The sequence below is a fragment of the Sceloporus occidentalis genome, unplaced genomic scaffold, assembly GCF_023333645.1.
Source record: "Sceloporus occidentalis isolate IW3139 unplaced genomic scaffold, rSceOcc1.0.p SCAF_6, whole genome shotgun sequence".
NCBI classification, from domain to species: domain Eukaryota; kingdom Metazoa; phylum Chordata; class Lepidosauria; order Squamata; family Phrynosomatidae; genus Sceloporus; species Sceloporus occidentalis.
Window position 1 is genome coordinate 29,831,203 of NW_028316986.1, and position 21,151 is coordinate 29,852,353.

Sequence of the window (21,151 nt, forward strand, 5' to 3'; positions counted from 1 at the left end):
ATATTTTTAATTCTGTTTTTAAAACTGTACTTTTTAAAAGTATCTTAGGTGAGCCACCTTGGGTCTAATTTAGGAGGAAGGCAGCATATAAATTAAATTAAAAACATTTAGGTGGAAAAAAGTTAGCATAACATACTCTTAAAAGAACATACACTTTGGACGTGTGAAAAGAATTAATAGACAGAATTGGCTGAGCTAATTTACAATTAAATTATCAGATCTTACCACAGAAAAGCCAGTTATATATTTATCACTGTTTGTGGGACAGGAGGATACTAGGTGTGTTAAGGAAGGGAAGAAAGTGTGGGAGAGGAAAAGGACATAAAAAATTGAAACTATAGAACCCACGTCTAATAGTTAAGACAAAAGTTCTTCTAAGACCAGACTTTGTAATGCTGGTGAAATTATAAATGTTGTCAAAATCACTAACTTTGTTTTGTAGTGAAATAATGAAAAATCTCTCTCTTACCCACTGTCCTTTGTATGAATGCAAATGTATAAAGTGGACCCTTCCCTTATGTGGAGGATCTGTTCCGGGCCCTCTGCGTAAGGGGAAAAGGTGTATGCTCGTGTCCCATTGAAAATAATGGGGTGCAAGCCTGTGGTGTGGCATGGTGTGCATGCTGCGAGCGCCATTGTTTTTCCCCCAGCACAGCTTTGTAGGCTGGATGCTGTGTATGATGTGCCCGCGTACAGCACAGGCTCACTGTATTTACCTTTAATAATTTAATCTTCTTCCTTTAGACAACCCAGAGTTGAGGCAAAATTGTTTGTGATCATGAGGATGCCTCTGCTTACTAGCTGTCTTTTAAGTTGATTAGGGAATAATGTGACCTTCCATATGTTTTTGGATTACAGCTCCCAGCATCTCTCACAACTGCCTATGCTGGCAAGAGCTGCTGTGCCTTCTAGTCTAACAACATAATGAAGGGCCACAGGATTCTTGCCTCCGCTCTCAGTCATGAATCCAGCACTGAATTTTCATATGACTGTAAATGCAACTGAAACACAGAACCAAATAATTTTTCAAAAGGAAACAAATCCACAATTTAATGAAAAAATAAATAAAATAAAGATCTAAGATCACATATCCTTCTTGTTGTTCCGTGCCTTCAAGTTGTTTCTGATTTATGTTGACCCTATTATGGGGCTTTCTTGGCACAATTTGCTCAGAGGCAATCTGTCATTGCCATCCTCTGCACATTTTAGACTGAAAATAATAATAGTGCCAATCTAACAATACAGTCCACCTTCTTATCAGTGGACTTGCCATCCACGGATTTAACCATCTGCGGATGGCAAGCCCCCATTTTAGTTAACGGCGGCATGTGCACACGACCCCACTCGTAGGTGCCATGTTGTTATTACTTTCAATGGGACTTGAGCATGTGTGGATTTTCATATCCATTGGGGGGGGGCGTCTAGAATGGATCACGATGAATACAGAGGTCCAACTATAGTTAGATTTTGGACTTCAGAATCCAGATTCCTCCATGAAACATGGCATCGGCTATGCTTCTTGTGGGATTCTTGGAACTACAGCATGAAAAAGTAATTTTTCCAAGATTTCAGTGTTGTGTACTAATAAGCTATGGTCCCTTCCCACATCTGAAATAAAGCCGAACAAAAGGATAGCTCCAGTTTAAGTGATTCTCAGTTGTCATTTCAGTGTTTTATACTATAAAGTAGGTATGTCAGGAATATAGAACTATCTTAAAGTTATAAATGCAATAGATGGATAAATGGTTTTCCCATTATATGATATATTTTTTTAAAAAAAATCATATTAAAACAGGTGGAAAACATTTTTACTTGTCAAAAGAGGTTTGCCAACAGTCTGCAAAAAAGAGCTTTGCCAATACTTTTCTTCAAACACCTCTGAAGAAATACCAACATCATGTCTTCTGAGATATAATTTATTATAAATGGTAAGTATTTTGTATAATCTAAATGTTTCTCTTCTACATTGCTCAGAAGAATAAGGTAAAATATTACAATCACAATCTGGAGTATTTAAATTAGGCAGGGTTGTTTGATCACAGCCAAAAGGAATTAACCATGGTTAATTGCCTTCATCCAATTGCCTTTAGCAGAAGAGAGAATTACAACATGTAATTTTGAGAGAACATACCCTTTATTATTATTTTTTTGCAGGAGGGGACAGGGTATTCTGTTCTTACCGTGCTACTACTAAAAACTGGTCAATCTGGTGATCAGTGAGGTGGCTATCTGGATCCCATACTTTAACTTCAAGTTTTGCCTGTTCACGGTCATCTGTTTCTCCTAAAAAATAAAGTAAATCAGATACAACTCTTAATTTTTGGCCACTTTTCAGAACCAATCTCTTGTAAAATGGACTCCATCACATAAACTTAAAACCACAAAATTTAAAAGCAAAATTACTATAGAATGTAATAAAATGGACCATTAAAATAGCAAAGGGAGTCCAAATCAGTAAATCAACAGCAACAGTCAATAACAATTCTAGCAGAATGAAAGTAAAACAGTAAAATAATTTAGCTGCAAATTAAACCACCACCACCATTTCAAGAAAATGTGACTCAAAACAGAATCAACGTTTAATAACCTTTCAAGGCTTGGACTGATGGGGCTTTATGAAATCTAGTTAAAACAGAAGTACACAAGCATGCGACCAATTCTGAGAAGGCCTCTTTCCTAAATTGATTTCCTAATTGATTTTATGACCTTTTAGTATTGTGATGTTGATTCAGGTGCAGGTGAACATGGTCCCAAACCATTTAAAAATTAGTGCAAATTATACAATACTGGTGTGTTACACTTCAGGTTTCCTAGTAACACTACGGGTAGCTTGAACTGGGCTCTGGAGTCAAGAGTCATGAAGAGAGACCTGGAAGCAATTTTCAGTGGAGTCAGTCAGTAGACATTTTTATTTTATTTTATTTTATTTTATTTTATTTTATTTTATTTTATATTATATTATATTATATATATATATATATATATATATATATTTATTTATGGTATTTATACCCCACCCTTCAGCCCTAAAGGCTATCAGAGCGGCTTACAATTATTATTTTTAATTAGATGGTTCCCTGCCCTCAGGCTTACAATCTAAAAGACACGACACAAAAGGAGAAGGGAATGGTGGTGGGGAAGGGGATGAGGTCCAGTGGTTATTCTCTCCCTCTGAGGCTTGGACCAAGGCAGATGGACTGGAGGGAGAGATCTTTTTCTTCAGGCTAGCCCTGGTGGAGCGGGGCCTGTCTGTTCAGTCCCTCACAGGCCGAAGGATGACAGTTATCATGGAGTGAGGGCTCTCTTCCTTCAGGCTAGCCCTGGTGGAGCTGGGCCTGCCTGTGCACTCCCTCTGTTCACTCCCTCACAGGCCGAAGGATGACAGTTATCATGGAGGGATGGCTCTCTTTCTTCAGGCTAGCCCTGTTGGAGCTGGGCCTGCCTGTTCACTCCCTCACAGGCCAAAGGATGACAGTTATCATGGAGTGAGGGCTCTCTTCCTTCAGGCTAGCCCTGGTGGAGCTGGGACTGCCTGTGCCCTCCCTCTGTTTACTCCCTCACAGGCCAAAGGATGACAGTTATCATGGAGGGATGACTCTCTTTCTTCAGGCTAGCCCTGGTGGAGCTGGGCCTGCCTGTTCACTCCCTTACAGGCCGAAGGATGACAGTTATCATGGAGTGAGGGCGCTCTTCCTTCAGGCTAGCCCTGGTGGAGCTGGGCCTGCCTGTGCACTCCCTCACAGGCTGAAGGATGACAGTTATCATGGAGGGATGGCTCTTTTTCTTCAGGCTAGCCCTGGTGGAGCTGGGCCTGCCTGTTCACTCTCTCACAGGCCGAAGGATGACAGTTAATCATGGAGGGAGGGCTCTCACATGAAGTGACTCTGATTCCAGCTTCAAAATAAAAATTTACAAGACTAAATGCCTAGTTTGTTGCATACAGTAGGTATTTGGCATCCACTGTGGCTTAGTTCCAGCACCTCCCATGGATACCAAAATCTGTGGATAGTGAAATCCCATTATCTACAATGGTGCAGTAAAACCATCTCCCTTATATAAAATTGCAAAATCAACATTTCCTTTTTGGATTATTTTTCGGGGGAAATATTTTCAAGCTGAATCCATGGATGCAGAATCCATGGATACAGGCTGCCAACTGTATTTACATTCACAGAAATTTAGAAGAGTTTTCTTGCTCAGAAATTTTAGTCAAATAAATGTATTTTATGCTTTAGCAATCCAAATAGTCTGTTGATACACATGATGGTGATGAGATGTCCTGTGCTACCATTTTACACAGTAAATTTGTTATGACTAATTATTATATTTCCCATATATGAAAGAGTCAGAGTTGAAATCCGAGTCAGACACAGTAGAAAAATAGAGGAGTTGGAGTTGAAAGTTTGGTTTACTGACACCAAAGTCCTGGCTTCAATAAGCTAAAGTTTCTGAATTGTTTTCAAAACCAGTCCTAGAAGAATATTACAGTAATCTAATTTATATGTACTAGTACATGACTAACTGGAGCTTTCCAGACATGCTTGCAGCTGGCTTATCAGCCTGTGATAATAAGAAGTACCCATAGTTACATTCATCACATCTACTTCTACAAACAACAGTGCATCCAGAAAGACCTCCAAATAACAAACCTAATTCATCAATGGAACTGAAACCTTGTCCAAGACTGTTTCCAAATTTTCATTGGAAATTTCCATTGCGACATCTCCCTGTCCACTGAACATCCAGTTGACCTGGGTTAAGTTTCAGCTTGTTCACTAACACCCATCCCTTCAAAAGTATTTTTCCAGATACCAGTTCCACAAATTTCCTGAGATTAGCAGCTGGAAAGAAGATAAAAGTTGAATGCCATCTGGACATTATTGACACTTCATCCAAATAAAAAATATGGGGAACAGAATGGGACTCTGAAGCATTCCTTAAGAAAAACACCTTGGGCTGCAACCTGAGTCCCCTAGCAGCGCCTTCTAGTATTAATCATAATATTGTTCTTTCCACTTGCCTTATAAAATGTTTAAACAAAACATGTATTTAATATACACACACATATAAAAATTCAATTAAACTATCTTCGTTAAACTTTGGCCGGTTACAGACCGGCACTTTAGTGCGTGACGAGCACGCACTAGGGTTACAAAAGGGCGGTGCTTCCGCCCCGCCCTAACCCTAGTGTGTGCTCGTCACGCACTAAACGGCGGCGGCCCTTCCATATGGCTGCCGCCGTGATGATGTCACGGCCGCGCCGCCTCTAGATGGGGCGGCGCGGACGTGACATCCTTGCTCCGCGCCAGGGCGCTTAGTGCGCCCTGAACACGGAGCAGGAAGGAGCTCCGTTTCAGAGCTCCTACCTGGTTTAGTCCGCTGGGCGCAGCCTTCAGACGGCTGCGCCCAGCAGACTAAAAGAGAAAGGGGCCAAGCGGCCCCTTTCTCCTTCTCCCCGCCGCCGCGGGGTGTCCTTGGGGCTTGAAGCCCCAGGGACACCCCTTTTCAGGCTGCGGGGAAGCGGCGTTTTGCTGCTTCCCCGCAGCCTGAAAAGCGGCGGATCGGGGCCTCAGCGGCTGCCGCTCTGCACGCTGGGGCCCCGATACACCGGGGAAAGGGGCGGGTGCAGACCGCCCCAAATGGGCAGTCTATAACCCGCCTTTGATATTCAAAAGAAAATGCTAAGATATTCTATGTACATATGGAAATTATCTGCTGGATACAAAAAAGCTACTCCTGCAAAACCATCTGCGTACAGTCGGTCCTTCTTATACACGGATTTTTTATACACGGATTTAAGCATACACGGTTTGAAAATGTTCCAAAAAAGTATAAATTTACCTTGATGTTCCATTTTTTATAAGGGACACCATTTTGCTATGTCATTATACTTAATGGGACTTGAGCATACACGGATTTTGTTATACACGGGGGATCTGGGAACCAAACCCCAGCGTATAACAAGGATCCACTGTACTACCATATATACTTGACTATAAATCGAGAAATTTATGCCACAAAATTGACCCTAAAATTTTGGGTAGACTTATATAATACATCAGTAATGCTTAGAAAAGTCCTAAAGCAAGCAAGCCTGATGCCCCAATCTCCTTTGAACACCAGTTCCTTCTCCCCCCCTCCCCCCGTCCATTTTGCCAGCCTATCCTTCCTATCAGGAAAACTCACCATTTAAATCCACTTGCTTCTCTCTCTGGTTCATTTTGCAAACCCTGGCTTCCTTTTTTAAAAAAACTTCTCTATTTAAATCCACTTGCTTCTCTCTCTGGTCCCTTTTGCAAGACCTGGCTTCCTATAAAAAAAAAAACCTCTTCATTTAAAACGATCTCACCAGTCCATTTTGCAAGACCTTGCTTCCTATGGAAACAACTCTTCATTTAAATCCACTTGCTTCCTTTCTCGATCCGATATTAAAACCTCTCCTGCAGCACCTGGGAATCAGTTGGGAGAGGTCAAGAGAAGGAGGAGGAAAGGAAGTGGCATTTCACCCTTTCCATCCTTCCTTATAGCTCCTTAAGTTTTACCTTCAACTTATACATGGGTCATATCAAAATCCAGGATTTTGACCCTGAAACTTTCCCTTGGCTTATTCATGAGATTGACTTGTACATGGGCATAAACAGCAAGTAAAATTGCTTCTCTCTGCTGACTACTTGGATTTAGAGATGGATGGAAACACTAATGTGACATGCTTATCTAATAATGTCTGGTGTAACCATGAACCTAGAAGTGGAAGGTAATTTCATTTTTAATTCTTATATAACTATGCTGTAAAAGATACTAATAAGATGAAGCAAATCCCACAAGGGCTGACCTGAGGTTTGCTTGTTTGTTTGTTAAAGGGTCCAGTGATGAAAGAAAATATATTACACCAAGCATCTTATCTGCAGTATTTTGCAACTGCTATTTGGCCACATCTCCTTCAGCGCATGTGACCCCTTCTTCCTGCATGTTCATACTCCTCTCTTCTCAGTCTGTAATAATCACAGTGAGGAAAGAAAGGAAGCACACAAGTCTGAGACTGCTCCTAGTGGCCAAACTATCACTTGGTGGGTGACACCTGAACTGAGTTTATTATATAAGCTTCATGCCTCTGACTTTTTTTCAGCTATACACAAACTGTGACCATGAAACCGCCTTCAATCTGTCAGTGCTTCAATACCAGCCAGAACACTCTTTAAAAATGTCCTTAGAAGACAGACACCAACTTAATTGCTTACAGATGCTTGCTTCTTAATCACTGATTAAATATACAAATTGCTTTCAACATACCTTTCCCTGAATGCATTGTCATCTGCCTTTGGAACAAAAAGCAATTAGCCACTGTATTTATGCGGTTCGTGGATCCATATTTTCATCCATCTGCTTAGATTGTGGCTAGACTGCCTGTCTCCCATCTTTATATCCACTAATTTCTCTTGCAGGGGGCAGAGGATACTATCACAAGGCATCATTAGCTGTCCATGTCTCTCAACTGTACAGCTAGAAATGGGAAATGATATGAAAGGTAGAGGCTCTCCCCCTTCATTTATCCAGGCTGAATTGATGAATAATTCACCTGGCAATAAGAGATTATAATTTGTGTTTAAATGACTACTTAATAGTGTTTCATAATCACTTTCAATGTAAATCATATTTCCTAAAATATATGTATGTGCATTTGTTCTGATATTCAGCCTTTGGTGTCTGTGTGTGTGTGGGGGGGGGGGGGGGGGGAGGGAGAGGTGTTAAGATATTCACCATGCTCACACATGCCCACAGACAAGATGACCATTGTCATTAGTAAAATAAGATTTGCAAACAATGATACAAAAACTTGCATTGGTTCTCTGCCACTATTTGAAATGTATATGTTAAGTGTGGCAGGATTAGTGTTATTGGAGGGAAAAGTTACACCTTCCTTCTCTGTGCTGTGCTCTCAACTCAGTGGATGATCTATAATTGGCTTTAATTTTTTTTAAAAGCAACATAATTACAAACAATGAATTATAGTGTGTCATTCAGCTTTAAACTTCACTTCTACATTAGAGACTATGCAATCAGCCTTACAAATAGATCCATCTACATATGCACATTTTACAATATTATTGTTGTTGTTGTTGTTGTTGTTATTATTATTATTATGAAGTGCAAGTGGAGGGATCCTTAGGTGGAAGTGACCATGTTCTCCTGGAGTTTGTTATACAGTGGAAAGGAGAAGCCAAGCATAGTCAGACACGCAACCTAGACTTCAGGAAAGCTGATTTCAGTAAACTTAAGAGAAATACTGGGGGTGATCCCATGGGCAGGAATACTAAAAGAGAAAGGAGTTCAGGATGGATGGTAGTTTCTCAAAAGGAAGATACTGAAGGCACAAATTAAAACAGTTCCAATGAGGAAGAAAAATGGGACGTGTCGCAAGAACTCAGGATGGATGACCAAGGAACTTTCAACTCAGCTAAATTTTAAACGGAACATGTATAAGAAATGGAAAAAGGGGGAAATCACCAAAGAGGAATTCAAACAAATAGCTAGCATGTCTAGAGATAAGATCAGAAAAACTAAAGCACAGAATGAACTCAGGCTTGCTAGAGAGGTTAAGAACAACAAAAAGGGCTTTTATGGATATGTCTGCAGCAAAGGAAGGAGAAGGAAATGGTAGGGCCACTGCATGGAGAAGATGGCAAAATGCTAACAGAAGACAGAGAAAAGGCAGAATTACTCAACACCTTCTTTGCCTGAGTCTTCTCAGAAAAGGAACAGGGTGCTCAACCTGTGGATAATGGAGCAGAGGACAGAATAGGGGAATTTCGGCACAAAATAAGTAAAGCGATAGTACAGGACTACCTGTTTAGCTTAAATGAATTTAAGTCTCCAGGACCAGATGAACTACATCCAATGGTATTAAAAGAACTGTCAAATGTAATATCGGAGCCATTGGCAATAATCTTTGAGAACTCCTGGAGAACAGGAGAAGTCCCAGCATACTGGAGGAGGGCAAACGTTGTCCCTATCTTCAAAAAGGGGAAGAAAGAGGATCCAAACAATTATCGTCCAGTTAGTCTGACTAACAACTTAGGGAGCTGGGGATGTTTAGCCTGGAGAAAAGGAGGTTAAGAGGTGATATGATAGCCCTGTTTAAATGTTTGAAGGGATGTCATATTGAGGAGGGAGCAAGCTTATTTTCTGCTGCTTCAGAGAACAGAACCCAGAACAATGGATGCAAGCTACAGGAAAAGAGATTCTACCTCAACATTAGGAGGAACTTCCTGACAGTAAGGGCTGTTCGACAGTGGAACGCACTCCCTCGGAGGGTGATAGAGTCTCCTTCCTTGGAGGTCTTTAAACAGAGGCTGGATGGCCATCTGTCGGGGATGCTTTGATCTGGATTTCCTGCATGGCTGGAGGTTGGACTGGATGGCCCTAATGGTCTCTTCCAACTCTATGATTCTATGATTCTCTCTATACCAGGAAAGATTCTGGAGCAGATCACTAAAAAGAGAGTCTGTGAACATCTAGAAAGCAATGCCACAATCAGAAAAAGTCAACATGGGTTTCAGAGAAAGAAGTCATGCCAGACAAATTTATCTTGTTCTTTGATAATGTTACCAGCTTGTTAGATGAAGGGAATGCTGTGGATATAATATATCTTGATTTCAGTAAGGCCTTTGACAAAGTTCCCCATGACATTCTTGCAAACAAGCTTGTAAAATGTGGGCTAGACAAGGCAACTGTTACATGGATCTGTAATGGTTGACCGGACGAACCCAAAGGGTGATCAACAATGGCTCCTTTTCATCCTGCATAGAAGTGACCAGTGAGGTTCCACAGGGCTCTGTCCTGGGCCTAGTGTTATTCAACATCTTTATCAATGACCTGGATGACACAATTGGGAGCATACTTATCAAATTTGCAGATGACACCAAATTAGGAGGAATAGCTGATCCTCCAGAGGACAGGATCAAAATTCAAAATGACCTGAATAGACTAGAAAGCTGGGCCAAAGCTAACAAAATGAACTGCAACAGGGAGAAATGTAAGGTACTGCACTTAGGGTGAAAAAATGAAATGCATAGATGGGGGACACCTGGCTTAAGGAGACTACATGTGAAAGGCATCTAGGAGTCTAAATAGACCACAAGTTAAACATTAGTCAACAGTGCAATGCAGCAGCTAACAAGGCCAATGCGATTTTAGGCTGCATCAACAGAAGTATAGTGTCTAGATCAAGGGAAGTAATAGTGCCACTATATTCTGCTCTGGTCAGGACCCACCTGGAATATTGTGTCCAGTTCTGGGCGCCACAATTCAAAAAGGACATTGAGAAACTGGAGCGTGTCCAAAAGAGGGTGACTAAAATGGTGAAAGGTCTGGAAACCATGTCCTATGAGGAATGCCTTAAGGAGCTGGGGATGTTTAGCCTGGAGAAAAGAAGGTTAAGAGGTGATGTGATAGCCCTCTTTAAATATTTGAAGGGATGTCATATTGAGGAGGGAGCAAGTTTGTTTTCTTCTGCTCCAGAGACTAGGACCCAGAGCAATGGATGCAAACTACAGGAAAAGAGATTCTACCTCAACATTAGGAGGAACTTCCTGACAGTAAGGGCTGTTCGACAGTGGAACAAACTCCCTCAGAGTGTAGTGGAGTCCCCCTCCTTGGATGTCTTCAAACGGAGGCTGCATGGCCATCTGTCAGGGATGCTTTGATTTGGATTTCCTGCATGGCATGGGGTTGGACTGGATGGCCCTTGCGGTCTCTTCCAACTCTATGATTCTATGATTCTTATATTTATTTGTATCCTGCTTTTTTCCCAGGACTGGAACTCATTTTTAAAACACCTGTTTCTCAACATACACAAATCTTAAAATTTGTTGTTAGTACTAACTAAAGTAAACTCCCTGATCAAGAGATTTACTGGCTCACTCGTTCAGCTATGTACTGGATGGGTCCATTCTAGATAGGAGTAATCAAAAGAATCTCAGCCGCGTACTGTTAAGTAGTTATAAAAACAAACCTAATCATCAATTTTTAAAAACCCTCATTTGCCTAGTTACTAAAGAATTTTACTTCCCACTAAGATTTATAAACTTATAAGGATTAATGAATTTAGCTGATCACCAATGCTTGGTTTGGGTCCTATAAATTCAGACCCATGTCCTCCCTGACTGAGTCTATCCATCTAGCATACAGTCTTCCTCTCTTTCTTTTGCCTTTCCTAGCACCATTGTCTTTTCTACTGATTCATTTTTCCTCATGACATGGAGAAAAGTATGACAATCTAAACTTAGTCATCTTGGTTTCTAAGGAGAGTTCAGGTTAGATATGTTCTGATATGTTCTAGAACCTGTTTGTTAGTCTTCTTGTCCGTCAATGGTATTCTCAATACTCTTCCCCAGCACCACACTTTAAATGAGTTTATTTTCTTCTTATCATCTTTTGTTTAACTGTCTAGCTCCTGCATTCATACATGGTGATGTGGAACACAACAGCTTGAATGATCCTCGATTTAGTGTTCAGAGTTACACTTTTAGATTGTATGATCTTATCCAGTTCTTTCATAGTTCATCCAGTTCTCAATCCTAGTCTTTTTCTGATTTCTTCACCTGATCAAAATTTGAACCAAGGTATGAGAACACTTTTGACTATTTCAATTTTCTCATTGTCTGGGATTAATTATTTTAGATCTTCTGTGGTCATTATATTTGTTTTTTTAATGTTCAGCATTAATCCCACCTTGGCAGTTTCCTCCACCTTGCTCCAGGTCTTTGTTTCTGCCAGTAGTATTGTGTCATCTGCATATCTTAGGTTGTTAATGTTCCTTCTTCCTATCTTCACTCCTCCAGCCTCTGTGTTCAAGCCTACTCTGCATACAATATTTTCTGCATACAGACTGAATAAATAGGATGATAGTATGCAGCCTTGCCTGATGGGGAACCATTTTGTTTCTCTGTATTCTGTTCTGATAGAATTTTCTTGTCCTGAATATAGCTGATGCATCAGGACAATCAGAAGTTGTGGCATTCCCACTCCTCTAAGCACAAGCCATAGCTTTTCATGATCTATGCAGTCAAAGGCTTTGCTATAGTCAATAAATCACATGCAGATTTTCTTCTGGCATTCCTTGTACACTCCATCATCTAATGCATGTTTGCAATGGGATCCTTGTGCCTGTTACTTTCCTGAATCCAGCCTACACCTCAGGGATTTCTCATTCCATATATGGCAGAAGTCTTTGCTGCAGAAGTTAAGCGTGACTTTGCTTACAGGGGAAATCAGTGCTGGAAATTAGTAATTGGGATGTTACTAGGTAATAAAAGCTTTTTTGCATTTTTAAAAGGCCAACTAAAATCTAGGGAGACGTGGACGCAGTAATTTTCACAATGTGCCATAATCGACACTTGTTTTATTGCAAAGATGTCGTCATAGATTCACTACAATAAACAGCAATTTTATTTTTGTTTTGATGTATGAGGTTATTTATGAACAGTAAGTGAGCTACTTCATTTGCAAAAATCTTTAATCCTAACTGTATTTACTTAACCATATTTGCTACATAACCTCTTGAAATAGTGAAAAAATTTCACTATTTCACTGCGCCATAAAGGAGCCCTGGTGGCGCAGTGGTTAAATGCCTGTACTGCAGCCATGTACTCAAAACCACAAGGTTGCGAGTTCAAGACCAGCAAAAGGGCCCAAGCTCGACTCAGGCTTGCATCCTTCCGAGGTCGCTAAAATGAGTACCCAGACTGTTGGGGGCAAATTAGCTTACTTGCTAATTAGCTTACTTGCTGTTCACCGCTATGATCTTTGGAATAGCGGTATATAAATAAAACAAATTATTATTATTATAAATTGTGTCATTTTCTTGGGTGGAGGTAATGGTTCAGGTGGATAATCCCAGCTACATGATGGAGAGCCCCACAATTAGTGATGTAGGGGTATTGCCTTCCCCACAATGCCAACAAAGGGTACATGCAATTCTCCAATGTTCCTCCTCTGGTATCTGTGGCTTGGATGAAGAGTGCTGGTAATGAAGTGTTGGCATATGCCCTTCACTGCCATAAAAAGGATGCCCTTCAGGTTAAATTTTAAGTTCAATGGAAAGAAGCCAGATTTGCAACAAGGATTCAATGCCTGCCATTCCCTATATTTTCAATATTAAATTGCAAAAAGGGTAGTTTATCTTAATTTTGTGGATACATTCCACATGACACTAGAGCTAATATTGTACTGGTGCCTGCTGTTATGAGAGAATTCTCCCTCTGCTCTGAAGTACTCTGTATTAGTGCATGTGCTGGTAACTTCAAAGCTAGATTTCTGCAATGCACTCTACATTGGGCTACCTCTATACCAAGTCTGGAAACTTCCATCAGTTCAAAAAGCAGCAGCCAGATTCGTTATTGTTACATCTAGGAGTGACCATGTTACACCAGTATTAAAATCGCTCAGCTGGCTGCCAATTAGTTTCCGGGTAAAATACAAAGTGTTACAAAGTTTAAAGCCCTACCTGGTTTGGATCTAGTCGCCTACATGATTGCCTTTTCCCACATAATTCACCCCGTACAAAAGTCCTCTGAGAGACATCTACTTCAGTCAACCACAACTAGGCTGACTGTTACCAAAAAGTAATTTTTCAGCTCAAGATGCAGTCTGAGTTTAAATCAGCAGTAAATAACAGTCTCTTCAGGCAGTCTTGTCCAGATTATATTGAAATTATAGTTTAAGTATTTACTGATTGATTTTAATATGTGTTCGTTTTATGTGCTCTTCTAAGTCATGCAATTTGTTGTTGTTCCTTCCCTCGAACCACAGGGAGAGTGATGATGATAATAATAATAATAATAATAATAACAACAACAACAACAACAACGCTCAATAACTGGCTCCAGAGAATTTTTATGGTATGCATTGGCAGGGAGCAGACAGAAAGTGAAACTGCTATTCTGCTGATTCCACTGACAGGGTGGAGTGGAACCTATTGGGTCCTTGCCAATACACAGGATCAGAAATACAGGGAAGGACTGTCCCTATTCTTTCCAAATGGCATCCTAACTCTCCAAATGGCATCCTACCCCTTGCTCCAAGTCAGTTTCTACAAGCAAGCAATGGCTTTGCTATCTCAATCAGTGCCATACTAGAAATACCAACAGTCATCCTACTACGCAAATGAATTTTTACAAGTAAACTGCAGGAGAGGGGAAATTTACTTAACCTTTTCCCTCTCCATCAGCTGCACAGCCAATCTGGATGGAGGACCCTGTGCCAGCTATATGCATGATGAAGCAGAGAAGAAACTCTCAAATGGAGCTTCCTCTTTGTCTCCTCAACCAAAGAGCATGGGCAAGAAACACAATACAGATCGGAACCATGGGGATATGGGGAAAGGTTAATTCTGTCCTGTCCTCGACACTGAAGCCTTATTCCACTGGTCTGCCAAGAACAACCAAGAACACCTCTATAAATTTCTGGACTATTCCAAATTTCTGTAGAGTGTTGGACTGCAATATTTGTGACTGTATTTTAGAACAGCCCTTCCAAGGCAATTCACTACCTTTTCAATTGTAGCTTCTCAGAAGATAATAAATAAGCTGAAATATTGCATGGACTTCACTTCCACTGATGGAAGAACAAGTGAAGAACAATACGGCATGTCTGTCTGAGAGACGACACTGTGCAACTTGCTACTTGATAACCTGAACATGCAATATTGAATCAAAGTTCTCTTGAATTACAATACAAATGGCCATCCAAAAGTCACAAATATATTTACCTTCTGAGAGCATATCTGGTACATCTGCTTGATACCTGGGTCCCACTCTAATTTCTCCTTTGTCTGCTAGAAGTGTTTTCAGTGATGGATCATACACCAGTGAATAGAAGAAAGTATCCTATAAGGGGTGAAAGAAGAACCGACAGCAAATATGTTATCTTCCAAAGTATCACTATTTTGGGATAGATAAAGATTCTAGCACATATCTTTGCATTTTAACACACAAGTCTCAGAAAACACCATTTACTGTCATTTCTCCATGCCCAACATCTCCAGATAGGGTTGGGAAAGATAACAATCTGTAACCTGGAGTATTTCAGATCAGGGGGCAGGCTGTTTATATGTGTAGAAGACCTTGAATCTCCATGATTTTTTTTAAAAAAAATTCTGCTCCAAAAAGTCTCAGCCAGCAAAGATAATGGTAAGGAATTATGTGAGTGGAAAAACAAATGGAAAGCTTAAACTTCCCCATCCCACAATACATAGCAGACTGAACCAGTGATCTAATCGGCCATTCAGTAATATGTAACATCCAATGCCAACAGAGAGAAAAAGCCCTGTTGAACTTGTGATGGGTATCTGGCAATTGTTGCAAGTATGCGGATACCTCTGCTTACATAATGAGGTTCTCCACTTGCTAGCACAAGCCTCTGTGTTGACTACAAAAAAGTCAGATCACTGTTTTCCAGTCCTTGTGCAAGCAGTGTGACACAGTGAAATCCTGGTCAACATTGCTGGTATCCTTGGAAGGCTAAACAGAATTTAAAAAAAGCTTGAGAGACATGTGTTACGCTCATCAGGAATTTAGCATTTTAATATAGCACATGGGAATAATAGGCAGAATTTAAACAATTAGAGTAAAACCAGTGAAATCAATGGGACTTACAATGGTAGTAACTAGATTAATGCTGTTTATATAGAATGAATTTCAAATTAGCAGGAACTGTTCTAAGAACTGATCCAACCCAAAGTTGTGCTTATCTCATTACTAGTGAGACAAAAATGTTTCAGTAATACTTCTACAATATCATTGCAGTAGTATAATCCTCTATATCTACTCAGAAGTCTGCCACACTGAGTTTGTTGAGACTTTCTATCAAGCATGTGAGAACAGGATTACAGAAAAAAACTGTTTTATAAGAAAACCAAGATGAAAATAGATAACACAAATCTTCAGCAACATAGGAGAGCAGTGTGGAGAAAAAACTGGCATAAGATTGATTATATGCATAGCTTGAAAATATGGCTAGGAAACTGGTAGCTGGGTAGTATATGGGAAGTACATACCAAGCCTCGTGTTGAAAAGGATTGCTGATGCACAGCAGCGCATGCATTAAAATGTAAAAACCTATTATCCATGAAAGGAGTACAATCCTTTGTACCTAAAACTAAAAGGATCAATTACTGCCAATGATAGCCAGCTACTTCTTCAGTCTGGAGTTCCTGCATGTTAAAATTTAGCCCTGTATCGTTGCTACACAAAAGAAGGGACAAAAATCACCTCCTGGCAATCAGATAGAGTGAACCTTTACTTTCCCTTGCACATCCTGGAAGAAAATCAAATTAATCATCAACAATTCAAGATGATTAGCTGTCTTATCAGGCAACAATAAAATACACAAAGATTTTTTTTCTATTTATCTACTAATAATACACTATTTATATAACAAACATCAGTATATAATACACACTTAACAAACATATAATATAATGTGTTATGTTTATTAGTTTTATTGGATAAAATATTTTATTTTTATAAAAATTAACAATAAAAAATAATTCACTATTTACCAAAAACAATGTTTGGTTTTATTAACAAACTTGTATAAAAATGTAATACTCAAGAATGCTTATGGAAGGATATTGATAGTTAAATAAGCATATCCTGTAAAAATATGGCATTACCTCTTTAGCAAGATATGACAATACAGATTCTGTCTCATTCAGAAGTGCAACACTGCATTTCCCCCTACAAAAAACACAAAAAGAATAATAAAATGCTTATGACTACCAATATTCTTTTGCAAATAGAAAGGATACCACACCAGTAAGACAAGTTCAGAATTTAGCCAAATATACTATATTTTTTCAGTGTAAAAAAATAAAAACCATATTAGCTCAGCCAAACTAGTCAACCATTCAGCTTCCACAGTGGCTTCTAGAAAACTATGGGGACTCTTCATGCAAGATGTGAGTGAAAGCGCACCCTTCTGCTGGTATTTCTCAGAAACAGGTATTCAGGGGCAATTCTGCTTTGGGGATTACATAGAAACATAAATTATCCTCCATAAAATCTAACCCCTCTAAAGCTATCAAAATTAGTGCTCATCTTGTGGTTGGTAATTCTATAATCTTATATACTGTATGAAGAAGTATTTCCATTTATCTGCATTTCCCACTATTTAGTTTCAGTGGGTGATCCCAAGATCTAGTAGTATTAATGAAGCAAAGAAGAAAACCTCTCTGCAGCCACTTTGTTCACACCATGCATGTTCTTATATCTCTGTCATCTGCTCCTGCCCATATTTCCCCTAGCTAAAAAATAGCTGCAGACTTGTCTCATATGGGAATAGCTCTTGATAATTTTGATTAGCTTTTTTCAGCACAGAATAAAATATACATCAGTAACAGCTTCAGAAGAAAGGAGGGACAGCACTTCTATCCAAGGAAGAAAGCTAATTTGGATGCACATCTAATACAAATGATTTGTGGATAACAGTGGTGGTCTATACGCTCCATTCATACTCATGGAAAGGATTCAAAACATCAAAGAACAAACCTGCAAACAATTCATTTTTGTGATGGAAGAGATTGAGGTAATTTGTTTAAGGCTAGTCATCAAATGGGCTACTAAGGACCTGGACCAGTTATTTCATAATATGGCACTATTCAATTGTCCCCTAAAGAGTTACCTGTTAAAGAGGTCAGAACTCAACTGCACAATTTTCTTTGGTAATGCAATGAAGGAAAAAAAGTATTTAAGCTCATCTTAATTTCACTCCAATGGCAAGCTATCAAACTATTGCTGGGGTGCCTCTCTGCAGTAGACTTCATTTGAAGTAAGGGTTAGGTGGAAAAGGGTACAAAGCATTAAAAATGTGGGGGAAACCATTTCTCACCCAAGAGAGTTGCAATATAATCTGTGTTCTCCCTCAAAGCATTATCCTTCCCACAAAACACACCAGAAAGTGAGTTGTTCCTCTAGCCACAGAACACCAAGTAAACTGCACCTGTTTGTGAACGGAGACATGTCTCCTCAGCCAACTATCAATGAAAGCCAGAATTTCCCCATCCTTATAGCCACTGGTCATGCTGCTTGGGGGATTCTGGGGAAATGCAGTCCAAAATGTAACATTTCCAAGCTGTGTTGAGCTGGCTATCTATCTGAGCAGCTCCACTTGATCAAACTATCCAGACATCACCAATCCTTCTGTCCATGTTGATAAGCCCCTAACCATGTCTTTCAACCACAGTGTCAACACATGTATCAAAGAGACCAGAGCAGTGCAGGCCAGGTCTATAAAAGGAAGGAAATGTATTCAAATTTGTGTTGCTTTCTTTCTTGTTTATGTATCAATTATGTATTCTCATACTTTCAAACATACATTTCCTCTTTTTTCTAAAAGTAATTTATCCTAAGTGCGTGTGTGTATGTGTGTGTCTTTTGATCTACTTTTTGAGCCAAGAAATATAGTACAATATGTGTGAAATCTGAAGAGTAACTCCATTCCAATCTGCAGATCAAGTTTGTTTGTCTCAGAATGTGCAAAGAACCAATTCCATAGGGTTCACAATCAATGTAGAAGATTTTGTCTGTGCTTGGAGAAACTACTTTTTTGGACTACAACTACAGTGGACCCTTGCCTTACGTGGGGGATCCATTCCGGAAACCCACCCACCCCCCACATAAGGTGAATTCTGCCTATGCTAGAGCCCCATTCATCTGAATGGGATGCGCCGCCCCTTGCGCCCCATGTGCTCCCAGTGGCTTGAGCACATAAGCTCAAAGCCACGTATAACGTGGGTGCACTGTATTACAATTCTCCTATAAGCATGGTGACTGAAGGATTATGGGAGTTGTAGTCCAGAAAAAAGCAACTTTTCCACACTTTTTTACCTCTCTCTCTTTAAATTCCCTGCCTCTCAAAGTACAGTGATTCTGCAGTTTCTCGTGCTTGCAGCTGACCAGATATTGTCACCTGGTTGATCTCATTTAAAATTTTCCTATTTGGATGAGTGTGTTTCTCCCTAAGATGTAATGGCTGGCTAGCACTTGTATATGTGAAATCCAAGTTAACAACACTATTAGATGAGGTTTGATTTCCCCCAGTTTATAGCTATGTTATATTTCCTTTTCATTGTTAAGGCTCTGAGATAATCCAATTTAACAGAAGTTAATACACTGTAACAAATGAAGTGTGTCTCTTTCCATTTAAATCTTTCCTCTGTCATGTAAGCTTTTTCTTCTGAGTACAAGGGTAGTTCTTCAGGCTCAAGGACTACAGTAAAGTAGATACAGTACTTTTTTAGTCGCATACTCAGTTCCCTGAAACTCTGACCCCCATAATAATATATAGCTTCACATTTACTCACTTTAAATGAACCTTGAATCGTGTCTATTTCAAAGTTTGTTCTATTAATAAAAGTGTCAAGTGAATTAGTTTTGAAACTACCATTATACTGGATTACATTAGTTCTTTGTCAAGAACTGTTCTGAAGCTAGTTATCTTTTTATAATTTACCATGGGAAGATTTTACCCTTGAAAGGCAGGATATGCATTGGAGGTAGAAATCATGTGTCCTACAGATGCTGATCAGTGGCCTGTTACAGACTGCCAAAATAAAGCTGCTTCGGGTCTCTTTGGAGGTGTGCTATTTAAATGATGCATGCATCCTAAGAATCCGGAAGCTGCACCAAAGCTGCACTCCAGTGCTTAGGAATGGAGTGTGGCTTTGGCGCGACCTCCGGAGCCATGCATCATTTAAATAGCATACCTCCAAAGAGACCCGAAGCAGCTTTATTTTGGCAGTCTGTAACAGGCCAACATCTCCCAGCATTCATCAACATTGACTATGCTGTCTAACTTTGCAGGGAGATACAGTTCTGCATCATCTGAAGAGCTGCATGATCTTTGTTACAGATATATTACCAACCACCACCATCACATCATTAGCCAGTATCCTTGTCCTCTATCTATACCAGCCTTTGTCAATCTTTTGACCCTGGAGGAATCCTTGAAACAACTTCCAGGTCTCAGAGAATCCACCATAAAAATCATTATATCTACAGCTCACATTTTACCCCCCCCCCCCCCAATCACAATCTCTCAGGTAACCCCTAGCAAGCTCTCGCAGAACCCTGGGGTTCCATCAAACAACAAACTACAGTTCACAGAATTCCATATCATTGAGTCATGGCAGTTAAAGTGGTCTCAACCTGGATTATTTCTGCAGCATGGATGCAACCAGTGAAGACAAGGAGGGTGAGGAGGACAAGCCACCGCCTGCTCATCCCTCATTCCATGTCATGGAAGCTACCATCAGCTCTGACAGTTGTCTCCCTCCCAACTGTTAAGAAGTTACTTGGGGTGGAGATTTAGCTGATGTTTGGTTCCATAGCATGCAATTTGGATAAAAATTGAAATATTCTATCATCTGATTTATTGATTGGCCGTGAGATAAGGCATCTTCTCTCTCCATGAGAGAAGGTAACTAGAAGGTGAGGATCTGGATTGGGATTCTGGAGACTTACAGCTACAGTATCTTTGTATTTTTTCTGGCTCCTTATGACTGACAAAATCTTATTGTATACAGGGAGAGAACAGGAAATTAGTAGGACTAACTGCTCCAAGGGCACCAGAACCTGTCTGATCCTGGATGTTAAGCAGGGTCAGCCCTGATTAGTACTTGGATGGGAGACCACTGATGAATACCAGATGCTGTAAGCCACATTTCAGAGGAAAGAACTGGCAAAACCACTTTTGAGTATTCCATGCATAAGAAACCCTTATGAAATTCATGGATGATATGAAAGTAAAAATACACATAGAGAGAGGAGGTAATTAGGTTGTCAGTGTATAGTAGATGGATGTCTGAATGTGGGTGAATGAGTAGGGAGGGGACACTGAGTATGTGGCTAGTAGACTGAACTGACTGGCTCATGCTATTTTGTTGTGTAATGGGGTGTGTGGTGCCTGAGGAAGGATGTGTGTGGTGCCTGAGGAACGATGCGCTTCAGTGAAATTGATTTATGGGAGCCTGATCAGGGGAACCTTGCAAGAAGAAATATATTTCTACCTTAATGGTGGTAGTTGTTATTCAACATCAAGTCAGCTTCAGCTTATGGTGATATTATAAATGAGAGACCTCCAAGATGCCTTGTAA

At 40.0% G+C, this 21,151-nt stretch overlaps 1 protein-coding gene across 7 annotated transcripts in view; it reads right to left on the minus strand.

Moving 5' to 3' along the window:
- Window positions 1-21,151, minus strand: part of MTA3 (metastasis associated 1 family member 3) — a 215,477-nt gene that overhangs the window by 157,093 nt on the left and 37,233 nt on the right. For all 7 annotated transcript variants that reach the window (XM_089529184.1, XM_089529190.1, XM_089529185.1 and 4 more), the window contains exons 5-7: window positions 16,673-16,736; window positions 14,768-14,885; window positions 2,181-2,283 (exon numbers count right to left, since the gene is read on the minus strand). In XM_089529184.1, coding sequence (XP_089385310.1) covers window positions 2,181-2,283; window positions 14,768-14,885; window positions 16,673-16,736 — 285 coding nt within the window. The remainder of the gene's footprint in view (window positions 1-2,180; window positions 2,284-14,767; window positions 14,886-16,672; window positions 16,737-21,151) is intronic.